Genomic DNA, 27,989 nt, shown 5'->3' with positions numbered 1-27,989 from the left:
ACCAAACCCAGAAAGTGAAAACCAAACCAAAATTTTTCTCCTTTTCTATTTGCTGGTTCGATTTTTTCGCCGGGAAAAAATTATATCGATCAATTTCATCACTTTTCCGGTGAAATTGACAAATCGCCGAAACTTTCCGGCCAGGTAATGATCGCTGATTTTTTTTCTCTCTCGTTCAATTCACTCAATTCTGAATATATTAATCGCCAAATTGAAAATTTTCTGCCGCTTTGTATCTAAAGTTGGGATTTTTTTTGTTATGCTTCAGATCTACTAACGTTGAATAACTGAAGGTATAATTTGGAGTTATGAAGTATTTAGGTAATGTTTAAATGTGACTTTGTGTCGTAATTGTGAGATTTAGTTTAAAATGGAGGATAGTGTGAGATCAGGAGGGGGTGTATTGAAGAAAAAAAGCTCTTCTGGTTGTTTAATTATTAAAAAGAAAGATGACAAAATGGTGAAGAAGAGGCCAAGGTTTGTCATGACTGATCACGTGTCGAATGATGAGTTATCGGAGTCAATTCGGAGGAAAAATGGTCAATTTTTTAGTAATGGTTATGGAAAAAGTGGTGTTAGAGATGGAGAATTTGGTAGGAATGTGAATTTGCTTGATCTTAATGAGTACGAAGAATGTGATGTGAAAAGGCAATTGAATGGGTATAGTGATGAGATATCGGAGTCAATTCGGAGAAAAACTGGTCAAAAATTTCGTAATGGTTCTGTTGTTTATGGAAAAAGTTGTGTTAGAGATGGAGAATTTGGTAGGAATGCGGCTTTGCTTGATTTAAACGAGTACGAAGAATGTGATGTGAAAAGGCAATTGGATGGGTATGGTGATGAGATATCAGAGTCAATTCGGAGAAAAAATGGTCAAAAACTCCGTAATGGTTCTGTTGTTTATGGAAAAAGTTGTGTTAGAGATGGAGAATTTGGTAGGAATGCGGATTTGCTTGATTTAAACAAGTACGAAGAATGTGATGTGAAAAGGCAATTGAATGGGTACAGTGATGTCAGATCGAACATGATTGAAAGAAGAGGGAGTTGTAGAGAGTTCGGGAGTGGGTCTGGGAGTGTGATGGTTGAGAAGAGGAAGCTTTCATGTATGGATAGTTCAAGTAGTTTTTCAGGTAGTAGGATGAAGGGCGATGACAATGGCTTTATGAGAAGGTATGATTTGTTAGAGGGTGAAGTGCGTATGCCCATTTCGTTGACCAGAGAAGCCACTCATGAAGCAATCAGATTGCAAGGGAAAAATGGGGTATTAAAGGTTATGTTGAATAAGAAGAAGAAGATTGACTTAATGCACAAGGATTATGATCCTGTGGAAATAGAAAATAGAAAAGGTTCTCAGTCGGCAGATGTTGTCAAGAGGAATTTACTAGTCCATCCGTCCTTTTACTCGGGTTCTAAACACCCGGAAAAGCAACCTTTGTCTATTAAAACAGAGAAAAATGAGCTGAAACTGGAAAAACCTTTGTTGGGTAAAATCATCCGTTCAGTAGCCTCTGAAAAAGATGAGACTGATACGTCACTTAAGTTGGCACCGCCTAGTTCAGTGCCTGCTAGCTCAGCAATGGGGGTGCTAAAGGAAGAAAGTAGGTCCTTAGCATCTGAAGATGTTATTCCCGCTAAAAGCAAAGACGGAAAAGTGAAACGAGGTGGGAGCACTGAGAAGCAGCAGTTGCGAGAGCGAATAAGGGGAATGCTCCTTGAAGCTGGATGGACCATTGATTATAGACCAAGAAAGAATAGAGACTATCTGGATGCAGTGTACACTAATCCTAGTGGAACATCCTATTGGTCAATAATTAAGGCCTATGAGGCATTTCAAAAACGATCTGAGGTAGATTCAGGTAAAAGTAAACCTGATGGCAGCTCTTGTTCATTTGCTCCAATATCAGATGATTTAATTAATAAACTTACCAGGCAAACACGGAAAAAGATTGAGAAAGAAATGAAAAAGAAGAGAAAAGATGATGGCAAGAGAGAAGATCGTAAAAAGACTTCTGTGAGGGAGTCTGCGTTGGACACAGACACTCTTCAGCATGAGGAGAGGCTCAGTAGCTATATAAAGAAAAAAGATAAGTTGCTGCAAGGCAAATTACATGCAATAGACCGGGAGAGTGGGGATAATTCAAGTGACAATTTGAAGGTAAGGAGACTTAAACAGGATACAGTTGCAAAATCATCTGGTGGAGTTGCTTCTAATTCAATACATGGAAGAAAAAGTAAATTAATTGGGCGATGTACATTGCTGGTCCGTCGTTCGGACAAGAGGGGAAATACAGATAGTGATGGCTATGTTCCATGTACTGGAAAAAGAACCTTATTGTCCTGGTTGATTGACTCCGGGACATTGAAGTTGAGACAGAAGGTTCAATATGTGAACCGTAGAAGGACTAGAGTAAAACTTGAAGGTTGGATCACACAAGATGGTGTCCACTGTGGTTGCTGTAGTAAAATCCTTCCAGTTTCAAAATTTGAGCTCCATGCTGGAAGTAAACGGCATCAACCATTTCAAAACATAGTTCTAGAGTCCGGAGGTTCCTTACTAGAGTGCTTAATTGACACGTGGAATCGGCAAAAAGAATCTGATCGCCGGGATTTCTACAGTATAGGCATTGATGGTGATGATCCCGAAGATGATGCTTGTGGTATCTGTGGTGATGGTGGGGACCTAATCTGTTGTGATGGTTGTCCATCAACTTTTCATCAGAGCTGTCTGGGCATACAAGTATGTATCAATCAGAATATTCTCTCTTTATCTCACTGCTATTTTATATCTATCACTGTTACTCCATACTGTCATAGTTTTCCTTTGATGCATGATGGATAGTGCAACCTTAAAAGTGCCAATCTGCTCCAAAGAAATATAGAGAAGCAAGGGAACGGATTTATTGAAGACTTGCATCATGCCCTTCTATATTTCTTTGGAGCAGATTTGCACGTTTCTGGTTGCACTATCTATCTTAGCAATGTATTGTCTTCATTGTCCATGTATAGTTAACCATTAAATTTGAGCCTGCCTCTTCCACCCCGCATGGACTCCTTAAGGAACGCAATAGAAACTGGAAAGGAGCCGGGTTATCTTTACCTTATCCCAAAAAAAAAAAATAGTTAAAGAAAGGAGCCAAGTTACAAAAGGCAATCAACGATAAAACTAACTCTAGGCAATTCTCCTGACCCATGAATCATGATCTTCAGTGTTAGCTCTGTCAGCTGACTATCCTCTGACCAAAACTTTTCAGTTAAACTGATCAATGAACTGTTTGACAGATTAATCCTATCCCCTTCCCTCGATCTAAAAAACTGTTTAAAATTATTCATTTGTGTCAACCACAGTATGGAAAGACAAAAATGCATTACAATTACCATGAGAATGAACAGTACTTTTAGGATGTTAATTTCTTGTGAAAGAAATTATTAGGATGTCAGTTTCTTAGGGAAGTTCCACTTTGGCCTCTTAGGGAAGTTCCATCTCTATCCAGACTTATTGACGAGCCCAAAACATGGAGTTTTTTATTTGAACATACATGCTTTTAGTAATTTACTTATATCATGTACGTGAATCTGATGATGGATGAGCTAGTTTTGCTTAATCTTTATTATCATGCTTGCCAAATTGAACCTATAAAGGAAGTTTCTGATTTTTAAGCAGCTGGGCATTTACATGCTTCCTCTTGGTGCAGATGCTTCCTCCAGGCCATTGGCATTGTCCAAATTGCACTTGCAAATTTTGTGGGGCTGCTTGTAAATTTCCTGAGGAGGATAGTGAGAGAACTGTCAACGAAATTCTTTCTTGTAGCCTCTGTGAGAAAAAATGTAAAGTGTGCTTTTTTTGGAAGTTTTTGTGACATTAACTCTTCTACATTGGAGCTGGATTCTTAGATTTCCCTTTGCAGATCACAAATCATGCAGTTTGGAGACGGATGCTTTATCTGCTATATCCAATAATCCATCTGAATTATTTTGTGGGCAGAAATGTCAGGAGGTATTTCTCTTATCCTGGTTGTGAATTCTTTTCCTTGTGTGGTGTATAGCATATTATATCATGAAGTATAGGTATCAAATAGTGGAAACTATTTCAGAATCACAATTAGTATCTCCAGTTTTAAATTATGTTCTACTTTTAATTCCAAGGAGGACTCAGCATAAGCTCCTACGCACTGTTTTCATGATCATTCACAGGTCCAAAACCGTTGAGCGGAGATGGTAGAAAGATATTTTCTTGTACTTGTTAGAGGATTTGCTTTGAAAGGCCAAATCTTCTCTGCTCCTCCTTGAATGCCTGCTGGAGTGTGTAGCGTGATGATCTTTGGCATCTTTCAGTTCGCCAATGATTAGTGCACATTAATGAATTCTAGGAATTGAAAGCTTAGGAAGAAATTCAAGAGAAAAAGAAGGAAGTGAAGGTCGTAAAATGTTTAGAAGATGCTTTCTTGTGGAGTCTATAGAGTTTTTGGTGATTGACATAATTGACTTGTTGCTGCAAGATTAAAAATGTTTAAAATGGAGCTCTTTGCAATTATCAATTGAATGTGAGCAGTAGGAGTTTAATAAGTTCACCCTCCTGACTTCTTGTATTTTGATTTCTTGCCGGTTTCTAAGACATCCTGCACGTGCTTGATCTTTGAACCTTTCGATTTGGTGGACAATGTAATATCATTTTCTCATGGTGATCTGAGAAGTATGATATTTCCTTGATAGTTTTGTGTTCCCAAAATTTCTAATGCTATCTAACATCTGATACTCCCGCTGTCTTAAAATGGTTGTCTTATTTCGGAACTCGAGAAAAAAAATGATGTCTGTCTTATGGTTATAAGTATATTCATCAATCTAAAAGTTTCAACAAGTAGTGTTTTCGTGTAATTTCTGAACATCTGAATTTATTCTCAGAAAAACAAATATATCTCTTTGATCCTTTTCCAAAAAAATGAGTCAATTGGCTATTGAATCGAAGTAGTATAATCAAATTTTTATAGAGGGATTTACAGCTTAAGTTAAATTCTTGCAAACTTTTTCACTGGATCTGAGAGACGTTTTCTTTAGTTATGGTGAAAGACTGTATTCTATATATATGCTTTTTTTGTCTGCCTCTTATCAGAGTTGCGATCTCCCATGGGATTTGTGTTTATGACTTGATTTATTTGTCTTCTCTGATTATGCAGCTGTATGACCATTTACAGAATATTCTTGGTGTCAAACATGAACTTGAAGCAGGATTCTCATGGTCCCTGATTCAACGAACAGATTTGGACTCAGATATTTCTCGTTGCCCCTTTCCTCAACGGGTGGAGTGCAATTCTAAGCTAGCTGTTGCAGTGGCTGTTATTGATGAATGTTTCTTGCCCTTTGTTGACAGGAGAAGTGGGATAAATATTATTCATAATGTTCTCTACAACACTGGGTATGCAGCTTTTAGAATTTGTGAAGGGTTTTGAATTTGGCTGATCTAAAATCTATGGGTACTCATTATTTGTTTCACCTAAGAAGAGCTGGCTGCTGATTTGATTTGGCCAATTTGGTTTGGGCATATGATCTTCACATTTTATTTTCAGCTATTGTTGCAGTTTCTCCATTGGGTCCATGAAAGCAACATATATAACTCTGTATATACATTGTGTATGTTTTTCAAAAGTTAAAGCATAACTTTTTGTTATAGAAATTCGCTTTTGTAGTTTTTCGTCGAGGTCTCCAGATAATGAGTTTCATCTTTACGAGACAGATTACTCCTTTTTTCGATTGTGCTCCTAAGTTTGTCTGGCCGACTGCTAGGACGAAGCAGTACAGAGCATTTTGATTGTGAAGGGAGACAGTGCACTTTTAATAATTTAACATCTTTTCATCTAGGTTGATGCTCAGAGGAATATAGAAGAGAGTTATGTCATTTTAGAGTTATTTTTTCTATTCTTTATTTCTCTTTCCTTGTTCCTTTTATTTCTCCTTAACTTCATGGACAACACAATGCATTCTATCCATATGTCATCTTGCCCCTGTACACACCCTCGAAACACATTAATCCTCCTCTAATAATCTGTCTTTACAATAAATCATTTATCTTTTCCCTCCTACTGTCCTTTTCTTCTTTCCTTCGTTTTGCATTTGGTTTTCATTACTGAGTAGTTATCTGAAATGTTTCTCTTTCCTCTGAAGCTCAAATTTAAGTCGGCTGAATTTCCGTGGCTTCTACACTGCACTTCTGGAAAGGGGTGACGAGATAATATCGGTTGCATCTATAAGGTAGGCTGGATTGCTCAAATTTGTTCATATGTTACAGTGCAAGTTTGTTTTTCAGATATGAAGAAGTTGAGCACTAGACATTATTGTGTGTTGTTTTGTAACTGAATCATCTTAGATTTCTTGAAGATGCAGTGGTGTTCCTTGCATAAAGGATTTATGATCTCTAATAAAATTGCATTGTTCTTTTGAGATGTGCACTTATTAAACTGTGAACTTATATTCGGCAGGCCATCCTGTTCCAGAGTCGGGCTGAATCTATATCATCTTATTTAGGTGTGGCTAGTTCTCCAAATTTACTGGCCGTAGGGCTTGAGGGGGAGTGTTAGTTTTACAGCATGTATATAGTGTAGTATTGTCCCACATTGGTAGAGGAGTAGTATGTCCTTGTATAGTATAGCTATAAATAAGGACCTCTTGTATTTGTATTGTTCATCCAATATCAATAACATATTTTCTTCCGTGCCTTCTCACATGGTATCAGAGCAATTGTGAGAGACTTATCGCTGTGCATAAATTCCAGCAATTCCGGGAAAGAGAAATCAGTACTTTTGTAAGGCTGTTTTCTATCTGCTTCATCTCTGTCAGTGTTGTGCAAAATCCAACACTACCACAAGAGTCGTCACTGTCCGGCGACCAAACCCCAGTGAAAAGCTCCGACAGTTGATTCTTTCTCTTATTTGGTAATAATTTGCAACAATGTCTTTGGGATTTGATGCTTTTGGGTCTAGAAACATGAGTTCTGGAAGCTCTAGTGCTATTATTACTTCGGAACCTTTAATGGGAGGTTCAAACTACTTAGCTTGGGCTTCATCTGTCGAGTTGTGGTGTAGAGGTCAAGGTGTTCAAGATCATCTAATCAAACAGTATAGCGATGGAGATGAAAAGGCAATAGCACTTTGGGCAAAATTCGATGCTCAGTTATGTAACATCTTGTGGCGATCTATTGATTCCAAGTTGATGCCCTTGTTTCGTCCATTCCAGACATGTTATTTGGTTTGGACAAAGGCACGCACCTTATACACTAATGACATATCTCGCTTCTATGATGTGATATCGCGGATGACAAACTTAAAGAAGCAGGAATTAGATATGTCTACTTACTTGGGTCAAGTACAGACAGTCATGGAGGAATTTGAGAAGTTGATGCCAGTTTTTGCTAGTGTGGAAAAACAACAAGAGCAGCGACATAAGATGTTTCTCGTTCTTACCCTCGCTGGACTTCCTAATGATCTTGATTCAGTACGCGACCAGATTTTGGCTAGTCCGACTGTCCCGACAGTTGATGAATTATTCTCTCGATTACTCCGCCTTGCTGCAGCACCAAGTCCACCAGTGATCTCATCACAGATACTTGATTCCTCTGTTCTTGCATCCCAGACAATGGATGTTCGGGCATCTCAAACTATGGAGCATAGACGAGGAGGAGGTCGTTTTGGAAGATCTAGACCCAAGTGTTCTTATTGTCACAAACTTGGACACACTCGTGAAATGTGCTATTCCTTACATGGTCGACCACCCAAAAATGCTTACATTGCTCAGACCGAGACTCCTGGTAACCAGGGATTTTCTTTATCTAAAGAAGAATATAATGAGCTCCTTTAGTATCGAGCAAGTAAGTAGACATCTCCACAAGTAGCCTCAGTTGCTCAGACTGATACTTCTGTTACTGGTAATTCTTTTGCTTTTGTTTCCCAGTCTAGCACTCTTGGCCCATGGGTCATGGACTCAGGCGCTTCTGATCACATCTCTGGTAATATATCACTTTTGTCAAATATTGTATATTCACAGTCTCTTCCCACTGTTACTTTAGCCAATGGATGTCAAACTAAGGCAAAAGGAGTTGGACAAGCTAATCCCTTGTCTTCTATCACCCTAGATTCCGTTCTTTATGTCCCTGGCTGTCCTTTTAGTCTTGCATCTGTTAGTCGTTTGACTCGTGCCCTCCATTGTGGTATATATTTTATTGATGATTCTTCTATTATGCAGGACCGCAGTACGGGACAGACAATTGGTACAGGACGTGAATCAGAAGGCCTTTACTACCTTAACTCACTCAGTCCTTCCACAATATGTCTAGTTACAGATCCTCCAGATCTAATCCACAGACGTTTAGGACATTCGAGTTTATCCAAACTTCAGAAGATGGTGCCTAGTTTATCTAGTTTGTCTACATTAGATTGTGAGTCGTGTCAACTTGGGAAACATACCCGAGCCTCCTTTTCGCGTAGTGTTGAGAGTCATGCAGAGTCTGTCTTCTCCTTAGTTCATTCTGATATATGGGGTCCTAGTAGAGTCAGTTCATCCTTGGGATTTCGTTATTTTGTTAGTTTCATTGATGATTATTCAAGATGTACTTGGTTTTTCTTAATGAAAGATCGTTCTGAGTTATTTTCTATATTCCAGAGTTTCTGTGCTGAAATCAAAAACCAATTTGGTGTTTCTATTCGCATTTTTCGCAGTGATAATGCCTTAGAATATTTATCTTCTCAATTTCAGCAGTTTATGATTTTTCAAGGAATTATTCATCAGACATCTTGTCCTTATACCCCTCAGCAAAATGGGGTTGCTGAGAGAAAGAATAGGCACCTTATTGAGACTGCTCGCACACTTCTAATTGAATTTCGTGTTTCGTTGCGTTTTTGGGGCGATGCAGTTCTCACAGCTTGTTATTTGATTAATCGGATGCCTTCATCTCCCATCAAGAATCAGATTCCGCATTAAGTATTGTTTCCCAATCACCCTTATACTCTCTTCCACCTCGTGTTTTTGGGAGCATGTGTTTTATTCATAACTTAGCCCCTGGGAAAGATAAGTTAGCTCCTCGTGCTCTCAATTGTGTCTTCCTTGGTTATTCCCGTGTTCAGAAGGGATATCGTTGTTATTCTCCAGATCTTCGCAGGTACCTTATGTCAGCTGACGTCACATTTTTTGAGTCTAAACCTTTCTTTACTTCTGCTGACCACCATGATATATCTGAGGTCTTACCTATACCGACCTTTGAGGAGTTTACTATAGCTCCTCCTCCACCTTCGACCACAGAGGTTTCATCTATACCAACCGTTGAGGAGTCTAGTATTGTTCCCCAACCACAGGAACACCACTCTTGACTTATCATCGTCGTTTGCGTCCTCCATCAGGCCCAACTGGTTCTCGTCCTGCACCTGACCTTGCTCCTGCTGCGGACCCTGCTCCTAGTACACTGATTGCACTTCGGAAAGGTATACGGACCACACTTAACCCTAATCCTCATTATGTCGGTTTGAGCTATCATCGTCTGTCATCTCTCCATTATGCTTTTATATCTTCTTTATCTTCAATTTCTATCCCTAAGTCTACAGGTGAAACGTTGTCTCATCCAGGATGGCGACAGGCTGTGAGTGGCGAGATGTCTGCTTTACATACAAGTGGTACTTGAGAGCTTGTTCCTCTTCCCTCAAGTAAATCTACTGTTGGTTGTCGTTGGGTTTATGCAGTCAAAGTTGGTCCTAATGGACAAATTGATCGACTTAAGGCCCGTCTTGTTGCCAAAGGATATACTCAGATATTTGGGCTCGATTACAGTGATACCTTCTCTCACGTGGCTAAAATGGCTTCAGTCCGCCTTTTTCTATCCATGGCTGCGGTTCGTCATTGGCCCCTCTATCAGTTGGACATTAAAAATATCTTTCGTCACGGTGATCTTGAGGATGAGGTTTATATGGAGCAACCACCTGGTTTTGTTGCTCAGGGGGAGTCTCGTGGCCTTGTATGTCGCTTGCGTCAGTCACTTTATGGTCTAAAGCAGTCTCCTCGAGCCTGGTTTGGTAAGTTCAGCACGGTTATCCAGGAGCTTGGTATGACTCGTAGTGAAGCTGATCACTCTGTGTTTTATCGGCACTCTGCTTCAAGTCTCTGTATTTATCTGGTAGTCTATGTTGATGACATTGTTATTACTGGCAATGATCAGGATGGTATTACCAATCTGAAGCAGCATCTCTTCCAGCACTTCCAAACTAAGGATCTAGGCAGATTGATGTACTTTCTAGGTATTGAGGTTGCCCAGTCTAGCTCAGGTATTGTTATTTCTCAAAGAAAATATGCTTTAGACATTCTTGAGGAGACGGGGATGATAGGTTGCAGACCTGTTGACACTCCGATGGATCCGAATTCTAAACTTATGCCAGGACAGGGGGAGCCGCTTAGCGATCCTGCAAGCTATAGGCGGCTGGTTGGAAAATTAAATTATCTAACAGTGACTAGACCCGACATTTCTTATCCTGTGAGTGTTGTAAGTCAGTTTATGAATTCTCCCTGTGATAGTCATTGGGATGCAGTTGTCCGCATTATTCGATATATAAAATCGGCTCCAGGCAAAGGGTTACTCTTTGAGGATCGAGGTCATGAGCAGATCATTGGATACTCAGATGCTGATTGGGCAGGATCACCTTCTGATAGACGTTCTACGTCTGGATATTGTGTTTTAGTAGGAGGAAATTTGGTGTCCTGGAAGAGCAAGAAACAAAATGTAGTTGCTCGGTCTAGTGCAGAAGCAGAATATCGAGCAATGGCTATGGCAACATGTGAGCTAGTCTGGACCAAACATGTCACGACCCAATTTCACTTGTAGGTCGTGATGGCGCCCAACACTACAGCTAGGCAAGCCAACTAATAAATTAAGCATACATTGATTAAACTTTTATTCCAAGAAAATAATAAAATACCAACTTCTATCAATGTGTGTGCCAAGACCCGGTGTCACAAGTGAATGAGCATCTAGTAGATTATACAAAACTCCAAATACTGTCTGAAATAAAATAGACAGAATATAAATATCAGAAGAGACACTGGTAGCTGCAGAACGGCTTAGAAAGGCAGCTCACCACTATGCCTCTGGATGACGTGGGTATGTGATGATAGGTCCTCCACTAGTACCTGTCTCAGATCCTGCACGAAAAGTGCAGCAAGTGTAGTATGAGTACGTAAACAACGTGTACCCAGTAAGTATCAAGCCTAATCTCAAAGTGGTAGAGACGAGATGACCGACTTTGACACTCAATATAGGTCAATAACAATTGAAATAAAACTAGGATATTTAAATCAATGTGATTTACAGAATTTATTTAATCAGCGGAAATAATCAAATTCCTTCAAATGTATCAATTTCAATATATTAATTAAATTCCTTTAATTCAGATAAATTTCAATTTATCAATTAAATCTCATTTACAGGAGTAACAATTAATTCCTTAACAAGCAAGAATAATAATTCATTAAATTCCAAAGATGTTTCCAATTTACTAATTAGCTTTACAAGCTGGAATAAATTATTAAAGCATCGTGTAATTATTATTATTATTAAGCACGATTTCTGCCGAGGACGTACGGCCCGATCCAGAGTGTCGTGTATACTGCCGAGGGACGTGCGGCGCGATCCATAGATGCATCTATCCTGCCGAGGCGTTCGGCCCGCTCCACAAGAAAGGAGAATATTTTCTTATGTGCCTCCGGAAGGAGAGTATATTCATTATAAAATGAATTTGGGAGGAGAACAATTTCTTTTAACAATTAATTGATTTAAACAGACAATCAAGCCTATGAGATTTCCATCATTTAATATCTTTATCTAACAATTCACAATATATTCATATAGATATCAATTAATATAAATAAATCAAAGAATACAATTTACACAAGTAAGGCATGCTTTGAGTCCTAAACTATCCGGACTTTAGCATTAATAGTAGCTACGCACGGACACTCGTCACCACGTGCGTACGTAGCCCCTCACAATTAGCAACAATTATTTAATTTTTAATCACCTATGAGGTAATTTCCCCCTCACAAGATTAGACAAGAGACTTACCTCGTCTTGCTCCAATTTAATCCACAATTTTGCCTTTCCACGATTATCCAACTCTGTGTGGCTCGAATCTAGCCAAAATAATTCGATACAATCACTAAAAATTATAGGAAATAAATTCTATAAGGAAATACTACATTTTAAAGAAAAGATCCGAAATTAATTAAAAATTCGCCCGCGGGGCCCACATCTCGGAATCCGGCGAAAGTTATGAAATCCCACAACCCATTCAATTACGAGTCCAACCATACCAGTTTCACTCGAATCCGACTCCGAATCGATACCGAAATCTCAAAATTTCGTTTCTATGAGATTTCTAAACTTTTTCCAAATTTCAATCTCAAAACACTAATTAGATTGTGAAAACGATGATATACTTGTATATGTAGACCAAATCCGAGTTAGAATCACTTCAATGTTTTTCCCTTGAAAATCTGCAAAAAGTCGTCTCTACTCAAGTTCAAGTTCGTCAAAAATGGCAAATGGGACGAATGCTCTCTTTTTATAAAACTGCCCAGCAGCCTTCGGAACTGGTCCTCGAACTGGGCCTCGATCGCGGCATCGAACAGGTGCCTTCGATCAGGGCATCGAGGTGTACCTTCGATCAGGGCATCGAGCTTGGGCCTCGATCCTAGCCCTCGAGCCATACCTTCGATCATGTCCTCGAGCCTTGCCTTCGATCATAGGCTCGAGCCTGGACCTCGGTCATGGCCTCGATCAGGGTATCGTGGTTGGGCCTTCGATCATAGCCTCAATCATAGCATCGAGCTTGAGCATTCGATCAGGGCATCGAGCATGTACCTCGTCAACCCTGGGCTCGATATCTGGGCTCGATCACAGCCCAGAATGTCCAACAGAAGAGGAAAAATTGCAGCAGCTTTTTAACTCAAATTTTTGATCTGTTAACCATCCGAAACTCACCCGAGGCCCTCGGGACCTCAACCAAATATACCAACAAGTCCTAAAATATCATACGAACTTAGTCGAACCTCTAAATCACATCAAACAACGCTAAAACCATGAATCATACCCCAATTCAAGCTTAATGAAACTAAGAGTTTTCAACTTCTACGTTCAATGTCGGAACCTATCAAATCAACTCCGATTGACTTCAAATTTTACACACAAGTCATAAATTACATAACGGAGCTATGAAAATTTTCGGAATTGAATTCTGACTCCGATATCAAAAAGTCAACCCCCGGTCAAACTTTCAAACTTTAAATTCCTATTTTAGCCATTTCAAGCCTAATTTCACTACGGACTTCCAAATAAAATTCCGATCACGCTCCTAAGTCCAAAATCACCATACGGAGCTGTTGGGATCATAAAAATTCTATTCCGGGGTCGTTTTCTCAAAATGTTGACCGAAGTCAAACTTAGCACTTTAAAGCCAACTTAAGGAACCGAGTGTTCCGGTTTCACCTCAAACACTTCCAAATCCCGAACCAACCATCCCCGCAAGTCATAAATCATTACAAGCACCTACGGAAAGTTTTATTTTAGGGAACGGGGTTCTAAAAGTTAAAATGACCGGTTGGGTCATTACGTTCTCCACCTCTTAAACAAACGTTCGTCCTCGAACGGGTTTAGAATTGTACCTGGAGTGCTGAATAAGTGGGGATATCTGCTCCGCATGTCTTCCTCGGCCTCCTAAGTCGCTTCCTCGACTGGTTGGCCCCTCCACTGGACTTTTATTGCAGAAATCCTCTTGGACCTCAATTGGCGAACCTGTTTATCAACAATAGTAATTAGCTCCTCTTCATAACCCAAGCTATTATCTAGCTGAACTGTGCTGAAGTCTAACACATGTGATAGGTTGGCATGATACTTCCGGAGCATAGATACGTGAAAAACCGGATGAACTCCCGATAGGCTGGGAGGCAATGCAAGCTTATAAGCAACCTCCCCAACTATTTTCAACACCTCAAATGGGCCTATAAACCTTGGGCTCAATTTGCCCTTCTTCCCGAATCTCATAATCCCCTTCATCGGCGAAACCTTCAAGAGAACTTTTTCACCTACCATAAATGATATATCACGCGCTTTCTGATCCGCGTAACTCTTTTGTCTGGACTGTGCTGTACGAAGTCGCTCCTGAATCAACTTTACCTTTTCTAAGGCATCCCTTACCAAATCAGTACCATATAACTTAGCCTCACCTGGCTCAAACCATCCGATAGGTGAACGACATCGCCGACCATATAAAGCCTCAAATGGAGCCATCTCGATGCTGGATTGGTAACTGTTATTATAAGCAAACTCGGCCAAAGGCAGGAAACGATCCCACTGACCTCCAAAGTCAATCACACATGCCCTGAGCATATCCTCCAAAATCTGAATTGTCCTCTCTGACTGTCCATCGATCTGCGGATGAAAGGCTGTGCTGAGTTCTACACGGGTCCCCAACTCACTCTGTACTGCTCTCCAGAAATGTGAAGTAAACTGAGGGCCTCTATCTGATATGATGGAAATTGGCACACCGTGCAACCGAACTATCTCCTGAATATAAATTTGGGCCAACCTCTCTGAAGTATACGTAGTCACAACAGGAATAAAATGTGCCGACTTGGTCAACCTGTCAACAATCACCCAAACTGCATCAAACTTCCTCAAGGTCCGCGGCAACCCAACTACAAAATCCATAGTAATTCGTTCCCATTTCCACTCTGGTATGATCATCTGCTGAAGCAGGCCACCTGGCCTCTGGTGCTCATATTTAACTTGTTGGCAATTTAGACACTGAGCTACATACTCAACTATGTTCTTTTTCATTCGTCGCCACCAATAATGCTGCCTCAAGTCACGATACATCTTCGTAGCACCTGGATGAATAGAATATCGAGAACTGTGTGCCTCTTTTAGGTTCTTTTTCCTCGGTCCATCCACATTAGGAACACATAGACGATTCTGGAGTCGCAGAACACCATCCGCTCTAATAGTAACTTCCTTGGCATCACCTCGTAGTACCGTTTCACGAAGAACCACCAGGTGTGGGTCATCATACTGGCGAGCCTTGATCTGTTCAAATAGTGAAGACCGGGCCACAACACATGCAAGAACTCGGCTGGGCTCTGAAATATCCAGCCTCACAAGTCTGTTAGCCAAGGATTGAATATCTGAGGCTAATGGCCTTTCCTCTGCTGATATGAAAGCCAAACTACCCATACTCTCCGCCTTTCTGCTCAAGGCATCTGCAACCACATTTGCTTTGCCCGGATGATACAGGATAGTAATATCATAATCTTTTAGTAACTCCAGCCATCTATGCTGTCTCAAATTTAGATTCCTCTGCTTAAACAAATGCTGCAAACTGCGATGATCAGTGTAAACTTCACAAGACACCCCATAAAGATAATAACTCCAAATCTTAAGAGCGTGAACAATCGCAGCTAACTCCAAATCATGTACCGGATAATTCTTTTCATGGGGCTTCAGCTGACGTGAAGCATATGCAATAACTTGCCCTTCCTGCATCAATACACAACCCAAGCCAACGGGCGAAGCGTCACAATACACTGTGTACATCCCCGAACCGGAAGGCAACACTTACACTGGTGCTGTAGTCAATGATGTCTTGAGCTTCTGAAAGCTCACCTCACAATCATCGGACCATCGGAATGGAGCACCCTTCTGGGTTAATTTGGTCAAAGGTGCTGCAATAGATGAAAAACCTTTTACGAACCGACGATAATAACCTGCCAAACTCAGAAAACTCCTGATCTCCGTCGCCGAAGTGGGACGATGCCAATTCTGAACTGCCTCAATCTTTTTGGGATCAACTTTAATACCTTCGCCTGATACGATATGTCCCAAAAATGCTACAGACTCTAGCCAAAACTCACATTTAGAGAACTTGGCATATAACTTTTGTTCCCGCAATGTCTGAAGCACTACTCTCATATGCTGCTCATGCTCCTCCTTACTACGTGAGTAGATCAAAATGTCATCAATGAAGACAATGACAAATGAGTCAATATATGGCCTGAATACCCTGTTCATCAGATCCATAAATGCTGCCGGTGCATTAGTTAAACCAAAAGACATTACCAGAAACTCATAATGACCATATCTAGTACGGAAAGCAGTCTTCGGAACATCCGAATCCCGAATCTTCAACTGATGGTACCCCGACCTCAAGTCGATCTTAGAGAATACCCTAGCACCCTGCAACTGGTCAAATAGATCATCAATACGCGGCAACGGGTACTTGTTCTTAATAGTGACTTTGTTCAATTGGCGATAATCAATACACATCCGCATTGTTCCATCCTTTTTTTCACAAACAATACTGGTGCACCCCAAGGCGATACACTCGGTCTGACAAACCCTTTGGCTAGTAACTCTTCAAGCTGTTCTTTCAATTCTTTTGGAGCCATGCGATACGGTGGGATAAATATAGGCTGGGTATCTGAAGCCAAGTCAATACAGAAATCAATATCACGATCAGGTGGCATACCTGGAAGATCTGACGGAAATACATCGGGGAACTCCCGAACTACAGGCACTGAATCAATAGCCGGAGTCTCTGCAGTAGTATCCCGAACATAGGCTAGATAAGCCAAACAATCCTTCTCAACCATGTGTTGAGCCTTTATAAAAGAAATAACTCGATTAAATGAACTAACAGGGGAACCCTTCCACTCCAACTTAGGCAATGCTGGAATAGCCAAGGTAACAGTCTTGGCATGACAATCTAGAATAGCATGATATGGAGATAACCAGTCCATGCCCAGAATAATTTCAAAATCGGTCATCTCAAGCAATAGGAGATCTGCTCTAGTTTCATAACCACAGAATGTAATAATACAGGACCGGTAGATCCGGTTCACAACAACAGAATCTCCCACAGGAGTGGACACATATACAGGAGTACTCAAGGACTCACGAGAAACACCCAGGAATGGAGCAAATAGAGATTACACATATGAATACGTAGATCCTGGATCAAATAATACTGAGGCATCTTTGCCACAAACAGAAATAATACCTGTAATCACAGCATCTGAGGCCTCTGCATCTGGTCTAGCCGGAAAAGCATAGAACCGAGCTGGAATGCCAACTGTCTGGCCTTCGCCTGGCTGACCTCCACCTCTAGGACGGCCCCTACCCACCTGTCCTCCACCTCTGGGTGGTCAGACTACTGGTGGAGCAACTGGTCCGGTAAGCATAGGCTGCTGACCCTGCTGTACTGGTCTACCTCGAAGCCTGGGGCAAAACCTCTGCATGTGACTGGGATCCCCGCACTCGTAACAACTCTTCGGTGCGATGGGCTGCTGACTAAGTGTCTGGCCCTGGGGACCTGAATACCCACTGGGAGGACCCTGAATAGCTGGTGGGCGGTAAGAACTCTCTGGGATAGCACTGAGATAAGGTCGCACTGGAGCACCTCGAGGAGGTGGTGGTGCTGGATATGGGGGTCTGCTGGACTGTCCCCTCACGAATTGACCTCTGCCCCCGGACAGAGCACCTCTGAACTCTCCAGAGTACCTGAACCGCTTATCTCTCATAATCTGCTCTCGGCTCCGCTGACGTACACCCTCAATCCTCCGGGCTATCTCCACAACTCGCTCATAAGAGGTACCCATCTCAACCTCTCGAGCCATAGTGGCCTGAATACCAGTATGTAAACCGGCTACAAACCTTCGCACTCTCTCCGCCTCAGTAGGGAGTATCATTAGTGCATGGCGAGATAATTCAGAAAACCTCGCCTCATAATCGGTCACTGGCATCTGACCCTGCTGGAGCTGCTCAAACTGAAACCGCAACTCTTCCCTCTGGGAGGGTGGAATATACCTGTCCAAGAAGATGCGGGTGAACCCGTCCCAAGTCATGGGAGGAGAATCTGCTGGTCTGCCAAGAGCATAAGACTGTCACCATCTACGGGCTCTACCCTCTAGCTGAAAAGTAGCGAAATCAACTCCATGGGATTCCAATATCCTCATGTTGTACAGTCTATCCTTGCAACGATCAATGAAATCCTGTGGATCCTCATGTCGCTCACCCCCGAAGACAGGAGGATGTAGTCTAGTCCATCTGTCCAATAGTTTCTGAGGATCGGCGGCTACAGCCGGCCTGGGCTCAGGTGTAGCTGCTGCCACTGGCTGGACTCCACCCACGGGTAATGCACCATGGGTCTGATATACAGCAGCTGCCTGTCCATGAGCCTGCGCCGGTAGGGGTCTGTGCTCCCCCGCCCGCCTGAGATGTGGTTGGGTCTGCCGGAAATAAACCGGCCTGAGTCATATTGTCCATGAATCGCAGCATAGACCCATGACATCCTGAAATCCCGATGCAGATGTGAAGTCCACCGGAGCTGGCTCTGCCACAGGCACCTCACCCTGCTCCTCAATAATGGGATTCTCTGCTGGATCCACTGGCGGCATAACCGGAATAGTCCTGGGACGTCCTCGCCCTCTACCACGGGCTGGAGCCCTCCCTCGGCCTCTGCCTTGGCCTCTAGCAACTGGAGGAGTAGCTCTTCCCTGGTATGGAATCTCATTAGAGCGTGTTCTCACCATCTGTGAGAGAATAAGAGAAGGATATTTAGTGCTACATCAATTGCACGATAGAATATGAAGAAAGGTAGTTTCCTAACACCATATAGCCTCTCGAAGATAAGTACAGACGTCTCCGTACCGATCCGCAAGATTCTATTAGGTCTGCTCATAACTTGTGAGACCTACGTGAACCTAGTGCTCTGATACCAAGTTGTCACGACCCAATTTCACCTGTAGGTCGTGATGGCGCCCAACACTACAGCTAGGCAAGCCAACTAATAAGTCATACGTACATTGGTTAAACTTTTATTCCAAGAAAATAATAAAATACCAACTTCTACCAATGTGTGTGCCAAGACCCGGTGTCACAAGTGAATGAGCATCTAGTAGATTATACAAAACTCCAAATACTGTCTGAAATAAAATAGACAGAATATAAATATCAGAAGAGACACTGGTAGCTGCAGAACGGCTCAGAAAGACAGCTCAAAGGCAGCTCACCACTATGCCTCTGGATGACGTGGGTATGTGATGATAGGTCCTCCACTAGTACCTGTCTCAGATCCTGCACGAAAAGTGCAGCAAGTGTAGTATGAGTACGTAAACAACGTGTACCCAGTAAGTATCAAGCCTAATCTCAAAGTGGTAGAGACGAGATGGCCAACTTTGACACTCAATATAGGTCAATAACAATTGAAATAAAACTAGGATATTTAAATCAATGTGATTTACAGAATTTATTTAATTAGCGGAAATAATCAAATTCCTTCAAATGTATCAATTTCAATATATTAATTAAATTCCTTTAATTCAGATAAATTCCAATTTATCAATTAAATCTCATTTACAGGAGTAACAATTAATTCCTTAACAAGCAAGAATAATAATTCATTAAATTCCAAAGATGTTTCCAATTTACTAATTAGCTTTACAAGCTGAAATAAATTATTAAAGTATCGTGTAATTATTATTATTATTAAGCACGATTTCTGCCGAGGACGTACGGCCCGATCCAGAGTGTCGTGTACACTGCCGAGGGACGTGCGGCGCGATCCATAGATGCATCTATCCTGCCGAGGCGTTCGGCCCGCTCCACAAGAAAGGAGGATATTTTCTTATGTGCCTCCGGAAGGAGAGTATATTCATTATAAGATGAATTTGGGAGGAGAACAATTTCTTTTAACAATTAATTGATTTAAACAGACAATCAAGCCTATGAGATTTCCATCATTTAATATCTTTATCTAACAATTCACAATATATTCATATAGATATCAATTAATATAAATAAATCAAAGAATACAATTTACACAAGTAAGGCATGCTTTGAGTCCTAAACTACCCGGACTTTAGCATTAATAGTAGCTACGCACGGACTCTCGTCACCACGTGCGTACGTAGCCCCCCACAATTAGCAACAATTATTTAATTTTTAATCACCTATGAGGTAATTTCCCCCTCACAAGATTAGACAAGAGACTTACCTCGTCTTGCTCCAATTTAATCCACAATTTTGCCTTTCCACGATTATCCAACTCTGTCTGGATCGAATCTAGCCAAAATAATTCGATACAATCACTAAAAATTATAGGAAATAAATTCTATAAGGAAATACTACATTTTAAAGAAAAGATCCGAAATTAATTAAAAATTCGCCGCGGGGCCCACATCTCGGAATCCGGCGAAAGTTATGAAATCCGACAACCCATTCAATTACGAGTCCAACCATACCGGTTTCACTCGAATCCGACTCCGAATCGATACCGAAATCTCAAAATTTCGTTTCTATGAGATTTCTAAACTTTTTCCAAATTTCAATCTCAAAACACTAATTAGATTGTGAAAACGATGATATACTTGTATATGTAGACCAAATCCGAGTTAGAATCACTTACTTCAATGTTTTTCCCTTGAAAATCTGCCAAAAGTCGTCTCTACTCTAGCTCAAGTTCGTCAAAAATGGCAAATGGGACGAATGCCCTCTTTTTATAAAACTGCCCAGCAGCCTTCGGAACTGGTCCTCGAACTGGGCCTCGATCGCGGCATCGAACAGGTGCCTTCGATCAGGGCATCGAGGTGTACCTTCGATCAGGGCATCGAGCTTGGGCCTCGATCCTAGCCCTCGAGCCATACCTTCGATCATGTCCTCGAGCCTTGCCTTCGATCACAGGCTCGAGCCTGGACCTCGGTCATGGCCTCGATTAGGGTATCGAGGTTGGGCCTTCGATCATAGCCTCAATCATAGCATCGAGCTTAAGCCTTCGATCAGGGCATCGAGCATGTACCTCGTCAACCCTGGGCTCGATATCTGGGCTCGATCACAGCCCAGAATGTCCAACAGAAGAGGAAAAATTGCAGCAGCTTTTTAACTCAAATTGTTTATCTGTTAACCATCCGAAACTCACCCGAGGCCCTCGGGACCTCAACCAAATATACCAACAAGTCCTAAAATATCATACGAACTTAGTCGAACCTCTAAATCACATCAAACAACGCTAAAACCATGAATCATACCCCAATTCAAGCTTAATGAAACTAAGAGTTTTCAACTTCTACGTTCAATGTCGGAACCTATCAAATCAACTCCGATTGACTTCAAATTTTACACACAAGTCATAAATTACATAACGGAGCTATGAAAATTTTCGGAATTGGATTCCGACTCCGATATCAAAAAGTCAACCCCCGGTCAAACTTTCAAACTTTAAATTCCTATTTTAGCCATTTCAAGCCTAATTTCACTACGGACTTCCAAATAAAATTCCGATCACGCTCCTAAGTCCAAAATCACCATACAGAGCTATTGGGATCATAAAAATTCTATTCCGGGGTCGTTTTCTCAAAATGTTGACCGAAGTCAAACTTAGCACTTTAAGGCCAACTTAAGGAGCCAAGTGTTCCGGTTTCACTTCAAACACTTCCAAATCCCGAACCAACAATCCCCGCAAGTCATAAATCATTACAAGCACCTACGGAAAGTTTTATTTTAGGGAACGGGGTTCTAAAAGTTAAAATGACCGGTTGGGTCATTACAAATCAATTGCTCAAGGAGTTGAAATTTGGTGAAATCAGCCGGATGTAACTTGTGTGCGATAATCAAGCTGCCCTTCATATTGCATCAAATCCGGTGTTCCATGAGAGAACTAAACACATTGAGATTGATTGTCTCTTCGTCAGAGAAAAGATACTTTCAGGAGAGATTGCTACAAAGTTTGTGAGGTCGAATGATCAACTTGCAGATATTTTCACCAAGTCTCTCACTGGTCCTCGTATTGGTTATATATGTAACAAGCTCGGTCGGTACATATGATTTGTATGCACCGGCTTGAGGGGAGTGTTAGTTTTACAGCATGTATATAGTGTAGTATTGTCCCACATTGGTAGAGGAGTAGTATGTCCTTGTATAGTATAGCTATAAATAAGGACCTCTTGTATTGTATTGTTCATCCAATATCAATAACATATTTTCTCCCGTGCCTTCTCACAGTACCAAAGTGTTAGATCATGAGAGTAGCATGAGAATTTTGTCTTCCATTTAAGCATGCAAAAGATCTGTATTTTGCATAATATTGGCATGCTCATAGCGGGAGCATAGTGCACCGGGCTTCCCATTTTATCTAGAAGATGATTGTATGTTTCTTACAAGTAAAACTCCTAGCTATCTAAGGGGCACAATTTAAAGAATTTATATCGGTTATTAACTTTCTATTCTCGACTTAGCCTTTCATGTAGAAATGTAGAGGAATTTACTAAGCCATTAAAACATTTCTTAATTTTCCTTTTCCTTATGCGTCATCTGTGCTTGTGCTGTGTTTATTCACACCTTACCAATCAGTAAATACTGTTTTCAATGGTTGTCTGTTAGGATCCGTGGAACTCAACTTGCGGAAATGCCATTCATTGGGACCCGGAATATATATAGGCGGCAAGGGATGTGCCGTCGACTGTTGTCTGCTATTGAGACAGTATGAGATTTATACTTTCTTTGTGCTTCTAATTTTTTCTTCTAAGTTGATGCATATTATCAGATCCACTGCCGAACTATCCCATGTTCCTTTACATGCATGCGACTGCTATTGTAACTTTTTTGGTTGTTCATACAAAAGAACTTATAGGAGGGTGAAGTGTCCCAATTACTTTTTAGGGCTGAGTGTTTCACTCTTCAGAAGTTGCAAATGACAGTTGATGTGTCTTTACTAAATTGGCACAAAATATATTAAAGCCTGTCTTTATTGCGGGACATTGTGTATGCAAGAAATATGTCCAGGAATGTGAAATTAGGGAGGAGTAAAATGCTGTAGGAAGAAAGCAGTCTCACTTTTATCTTTTTAATATTTGAAAATGTATGAGAAAATCTTTCAAGTATTTATCCAAAAGCACATCATTTAGTTTACTGAAACAGTTATGTTGTTAATTTGAGTAACAGTAATATTGTTGTGACACAAGAAACATGATATTGCTTTGGTCATTGTCATCGTGTTTTCATTTCCCACTATGAGATTTAATGTTGTCCGACCTCTTAAGGCTTAAACTTTTACGAATGCTGCGAAGCTTATGTTAATGCCATGCCTGTTCTAATTGTCCTGTGCATCTGTGCAGAAGTCATTTAGAATATTCCAACAGCATGTTCATCATCTTTATCATCTATGTCTTTTATATGTCGTTTATTATTAGACCAATAGTTTTTACATCCTTTATCCAGGTTCTCTCCACTTTAAAAGTTGAGAAGTTAATCATTCCTGCAATATCTGAGCATCTGCATACCTGGACCAAGGTTTTTGGATTTGAGGAACTGGAGGAATCAAACAAGCAAGAAATGAAATCCATCAATATGTTAGTATTTCCTGGGACAGACATGTTACGCAAGAAGATACTGATGGAAGACATGCAAGAGGGTAATAGGATAATTATATGCCCCTGCTTCGTCTTTTTTTTTCTTTAACATTTCGCTTCTTGATTAAAGAATTTTATCTTTTCTATCAATGTTTGTAACTTTGACTTGTACGACGTTTTCTGCAGCTTGTGATTTACAACATAGTCATCCTCCGTCACCTGCTTTGGTTGAAAAAGCTGATCAGGAATCATCTATCAGGCATGATCGACATCTGCATGATGGCGTATGTGTGAGCATAGTGGGAAAAAATGATGACAGGTTTGGTCCCATGGATTCTGGCTCTCCAGCTTCTGCTGTTCATTTAAGTGCTAGCACTGTGGTTAGGGCACAAGGTGGTTGTTGCGAGTCTGATATCCAAATCTCCAGTACGGAGGTAGAGAAGAATTTTACTGAATCAGCCACAAATTTAATGCTCTCTTCTCCATCTGGCGCAAGTAACGGCAGCCCTGATACTGAAGATGCTGCACTAGGTCCTGCAAATATGCTGTCATCTCTGGTATAGAGCCTATCAATCAAAAAGTTTAGAAAGAAAATGCCCAACCACATTGGTAACAATCTTGTTTTGTTTCATTAGCTGAAGTTTGTTCCGGGAGCACATCGGTAGAAAACAGATTGAAGAAGCTTCTGATAGTTCTGCCACTAATAACAATCAGAAAGATATTTGTGTGGTTTGCGTAGATAGCTGTTTTCTTGACCCTGCTGTCCAAAGTGCTAGAGAAGAAATCAGCAGCAATAGACATGGTTTAGCATCTACCTCGACTCCCTATGCAATTTGCAAGGATTTACAGTCTTAGTGTTGAATCAACCAAGGAGATCTGATGTGGTAAATGAGCTACATGTGGCTCCAAAACAAGCTTCTGATTCTAAATGCGTCAGTGATGCAAATTTTCCATGAATGAGGGCAATTCGGATACCTCTGCATGATGGAGGTGATGATAGAATTAGTGCTGAAGTTTCATTTTATAAAGGTGGAATTGATTCATCAAATGAAACTCCTTTACAAAATACTGTTTTATAGAATAATGCAAATGATCAACTTGGCTCTTCTGGATCTCGAGTGTGTGACTCTGACTTTAACCCTTGATGACGGTTAAGAAGTAAAGTTTCTCTTGTCGTGAGGATTGTTCAGTCTTCTGATCTTGGTCGATAATCATTGAAGTGAATGTGATAGACGCTGCACTGTTCCTTGTCCTGCTGATGTTTCCGCACAACGTGGTGCTGAAGAAAAATTTGAGAACTATGATCCTGGCCATGATATTACCTCGATCAGCAGCCAACTTGAAGTAGGACGTTGTTTCCCTAGCTGAATCTACAGTCAACTAGTCAGGCATCGTTGATGTTTGGAGCTATTTGGGTTGGTTTTCTGTTGAACTGATTCTTGATGTTTCCTTCAGAGCTTTGGCTCAATTGTGCAAAAGGCTGTTTGGAGGAGGACGGGAAAAGAATTACTCAGCAAGGCTATTGGACAAAGTGGTCTAAATCATGCCGTTTCCATGTGATGTAGGTGGAAGTTGGAAGGCTGTGGTAGCTTCTGGTTAGGTGTACCTTACAAGATCCTCTACCATTTTGAGAATATGGTCGCTAAATAGGAGCTGGGGAAAGTACATGAATGCTAACACAATGGTGTATGCTATGGCTTGATGGGAAATGCATGCATTTGTTTTGTTGGAACGTGTTTAGCAGTGCCAATGTATCTTGCCTTGCCGTCTAAACAGATGATTCCTTACAGTATCTTTAGTCATCAGAAGATGTGCATTATACTTGATAGCTTTGGCGCATTTTGAGAATACTGCTGACTTCATCGGTAAATAGTATTCATGCATTTTCTGAATGAACATATGTAGATATATTTGTATCTAATATTCAGTTTTCAAGGGTCCTTGAGATCTTTGAAATCCATCATTTGAAAGGATAATTTCGCTAAATCAGGCTCAATTCTCATTTCTCTTGGAAGGCTTTTTCTGGTGCACCGACCTACCAAAGCGGAGGTTGGGATTGTGGCTATGGTAGTAATGGTCTTGAGAAATAGGAAAATTAGTGTCAAGTATTCATTACCCAAACTGCTGTAGCTAGCTCAAGAGTGTGAATGTTGAAAATTTAATATTTCATTCACAATTAACAAGCTTATTTTCCACTGACCAATCAAAAACTCCTTTCATCTTCAAGCTAACGAAAAGCACTTTGAATTATTGATTAATTGTCATAGATGGCTTAGAACGGCCAATAGTTCTTTATCTAATGGATCTTTCTGTTCTCATACTCTATCGGAGAGTTACCAATGTTCTAATTTGTTTGTTTCTATTTAATGGAACGTTACTGGATCAAATGACAAAAGCATTGTTGAGAAAAAAGATCCAAGATAAGAGTAGCACTCTCAATCAATCATTTTCTTAAAGACATGTGGATGCAAGTATTCTTTACTTCTTTCGACTTTGCTTAAATAAAATGGCTATGATATCTAAGTATTTTTTACGAAATCTACCAGCGTCCTCTAAACATGAATTTATAAAATTAAAAGGAAATACTTCCTCTTATATGTTTTATGTGACACATTTTTAATTTTCGTTTGTTTAAAAAAAACTAACACATTTCTATATTTTTAAAATACTAGCTTAACAATTATTTTTACCCTCAATGATACAAAAATGTTTATAGTATGTTTCAGATTACAAATTTCAAAAAAGTTCTCTTTTTTTCTTCTTAAACTCTTTATTTTGTTATACAAGGTCACATAAATTGATAGGGAGTAATTTCTTGCGAAGAATGCAAAAAAGTGGGAGGAAGAATAAAAAATTCCCCATTTTTAAAAAGATATTTCCCTTTCTTAGTTATGGTTTTGGAGAGAATCAACACAACTTAAGAACAAATTAGGATCAAGCTATTGCGGGTCAAGAACACAACTTTGCGTCATCACTCCCCTCTTCTTTTAGGCCAAAATCATTTATATTTGGTCCGCGAGAAATCTATCGGCAGTGATCTGTGCTACTGACCGTTCGCTGCTCTTATAAGTCTAGACCACAGTAGGTATCCCCCACCAACTGTTCGATACATTGTCTCAAAGAAGTTGAAGCCAAGACATTGACTTTCATCAGCAATCCTTTTCATTTCAGCACTTTTTATGCTAATCTGGAGCTGTTGCTAATTGAGTTTCTTCCATGTCGTTTATGGTATTCAGAAGACAACTCATCAACTTGTCGTGTATACTCAATTCCCATTTTCCTTTAAGAGTATGTTCGTATTCCTCAAGACCCACAAGAGCTTGTCAAGCAAATGAATTTAATTTCGTCGAGGATAGTAAACCACGTTCCGCTGCTGCAAATTTCGGTGGTGGGGTTTTTCATCTTTCACCATTGTATAAGGATATTAATAAGGATTCCTTAAATGATTGCAGGATTGAATTAGTGGATAATGAGACTTGGAGGGTGTCCTCTAGCTTAGCTGAGGCGTGGCGAGACAACACAAATGTTGCATCCAAGAAAAAGTCATTTTTCATTGAAACTGAAATTGATGATGAGGCGACTAGTTATGTGTCTTTGAACGAGGACGGTCATGATTTTGATGAGATTGAGGATATGAGGATACGCGGGAACTTGTTTTACAAGCTTGATAAAGATTCCAAGGAATACGACGAATATAAGTTCGAATTCCATAGAAGGAATAAGAACAAGAATAATGGAAATGACGGTCCAAAGGAGAAGGAAAAATCGAGTAAAGTTTCAGCTTCTAGGGTCGAGCAAGGTCTAAAGGGTATAGATGAGAAGAAGCAAAACAAGAAAGAGAAACTGAGCTATAACTCTGCCTCTCCATTTGAGGATTTTCAGCTAAATGAATTCGAAGCATCTACATTAAAGAGGTTAAGGGTTCCAACTTTTAATCAGCTTACTGCTCCTTATCATGAGCCATTTTGTTTGGATATTTATGTCTCGAAAGGTTCTGTACGTGCTAGCATTATCCACAGAGCTACTAGTAAGGTTGTTGCTGCGGCGCACTCTATTTCCAAGGACATGAAATTTGACTTGGGATCGACTAAGAATCGGGCTACTTGTGCTGCTGTTGGGAAAGTTCTGGCTCAAAGAGCACTGGCTGATGATATTCATAATGTAGTTTATACGCCAAGGAAAGGGGAGAAATTGGAGGGGAAACTTGGGATTGTTCTTCAGTCCATTATTAACAACGGCATTAGTGTGAAGGTGAAGATTAAGCAGAGGAAAACCAAGAAACCTGGCTTCCACTGCCTGACAGCTTAGGTGGTCATCGTACATTATGTAGGATGAAATTAAAAGTGACAAGGAAGTTTTATCGATGCCTTATAAGCTCGCAAACAGAGCAATGTAGTTACTAGAACAAGGTCAGAAATGTATTACTCCCTCATTTGCAAGGTTGCAGAACATTTCCTTAAATTTATCATTATATCATTGGAGGGGTTTCAATAGTAGTTACAAACTTGGGACTAAATCTTTTATTTCCTTCAATTTGTATTCTTTTTATGAGAATACGTTACTGTTAATGGAGA

The 27,989-nt window shown here is 40.5% G+C and overlaps 2 protein-coding genes across 3 annotated transcripts; both read left to right on the top strand.

The window, feature by feature from the left end:
- The first annotated feature begins 3 nt into the window (after nucleotides 1-3).
- On the top strand, nucleotides 4-24,222 carry LOC107832321 (uncharacterized). 2 transcript variants are annotated; one of them, XM_075229917.1, is made up of 10 exons: nucleotides 4-144; nucleotides 269-2,737; nucleotides 3,693-3,825; nucleotides 3,906-3,994; nucleotides 5,172-5,410; nucleotides 6,157-6,243; nucleotides 22,448-22,547; nucleotides 23,285-23,477; nucleotides 23,602-23,972; nucleotides 24,051-24,222. In XM_075229917.1, exons 2-10 carry the CDS (start codon nucleotides 371-373, stop codon nucleotides 24,078-24,080), a joined length of 3,609 nt encoding a protein of 1,202 aa, XP_075086018.1. In that variant the 5' UTR covers nucleotides 4-144; nucleotides 269-370; the 3' UTR covers nucleotides 24,081-24,222. The 2 variants fall into 2 exon arrangements, 1 of the variants encoding a protein (XP_075086018.1); XR_012698846.1 differs by lacking the exons at nucleotides 22,448-22,547; nucleotides 23,285-23,477; nucleotides 23,602-23,972; nucleotides 24,051-24,222 and adding exons at nucleotides 6,725-7,993; nucleotides 8,230-8,640.
- Nucleotides 24,223-26,492: 2,270 nt separating this feature from the next.
- On the top strand, nucleotides 26,493-27,861 carry LOC107803170 (uncharacterized). Its single transcript, XM_016626806.2, has one exon. It carries the CDS (start codon nucleotides 26,632-26,634, stop codon nucleotides 27,721-27,723), a length of 1,092 nt encoding a protein of 363 aa, XP_016482292.1. The 5' UTR covers nucleotides 26,493-26,631; the 3' UTR covers nucleotides 27,724-27,861.
- Nucleotides 27,862-27,989: the final 128 nt, after the last annotated feature.

Source organism: Nicotiana tabacum, chromosome 14, assembly GCF_000715075.1.
Source record: "Nicotiana tabacum cultivar K326 chromosome 14, ASM71507v2, whole genome shotgun sequence".
NCBI lineage: Eukaryota > Viridiplantae > Streptophyta > Magnoliopsida > Solanales > Solanaceae > Nicotiana > Nicotiana tabacum.
Note: the sequence above shows the minus strand (reverse complement) of the source record. Positions and strands in the feature narration are given on the sequence as shown.

Excerpts from the sequence above, each read along its gene's own strand:
- LOC107832321 (XM_075229917.1), top strand. The coding sequence starts at position 371 with ATGGAGGATAGTGTGAGATCAGGAGGGGGTGTATTGAAGAAAAAAAGC. Across the intron at positions 3,995-5,171 it reads GTGGGCAGAAATGTCAGGAG|CTGTATGACCATTTACAGAA; the intron begins GTATTTCTCTTA and ends CTGATTATGCAG. Across the intron at positions 23,973-24,050 it reads CAAATATGCTGTCATCTCTG|CTGAAGTTTGTTCCGGGAGC; the intron begins GTATAGAGCCTA and ends TTGTTTCATTAG.
- LOC107803170 (XM_016626806.2), top strand. The coding sequence starts at position 26,632 with ATGTCGTTTATGGTATTCAGAAGACAACTCATCAACTTGTCGTGTATA.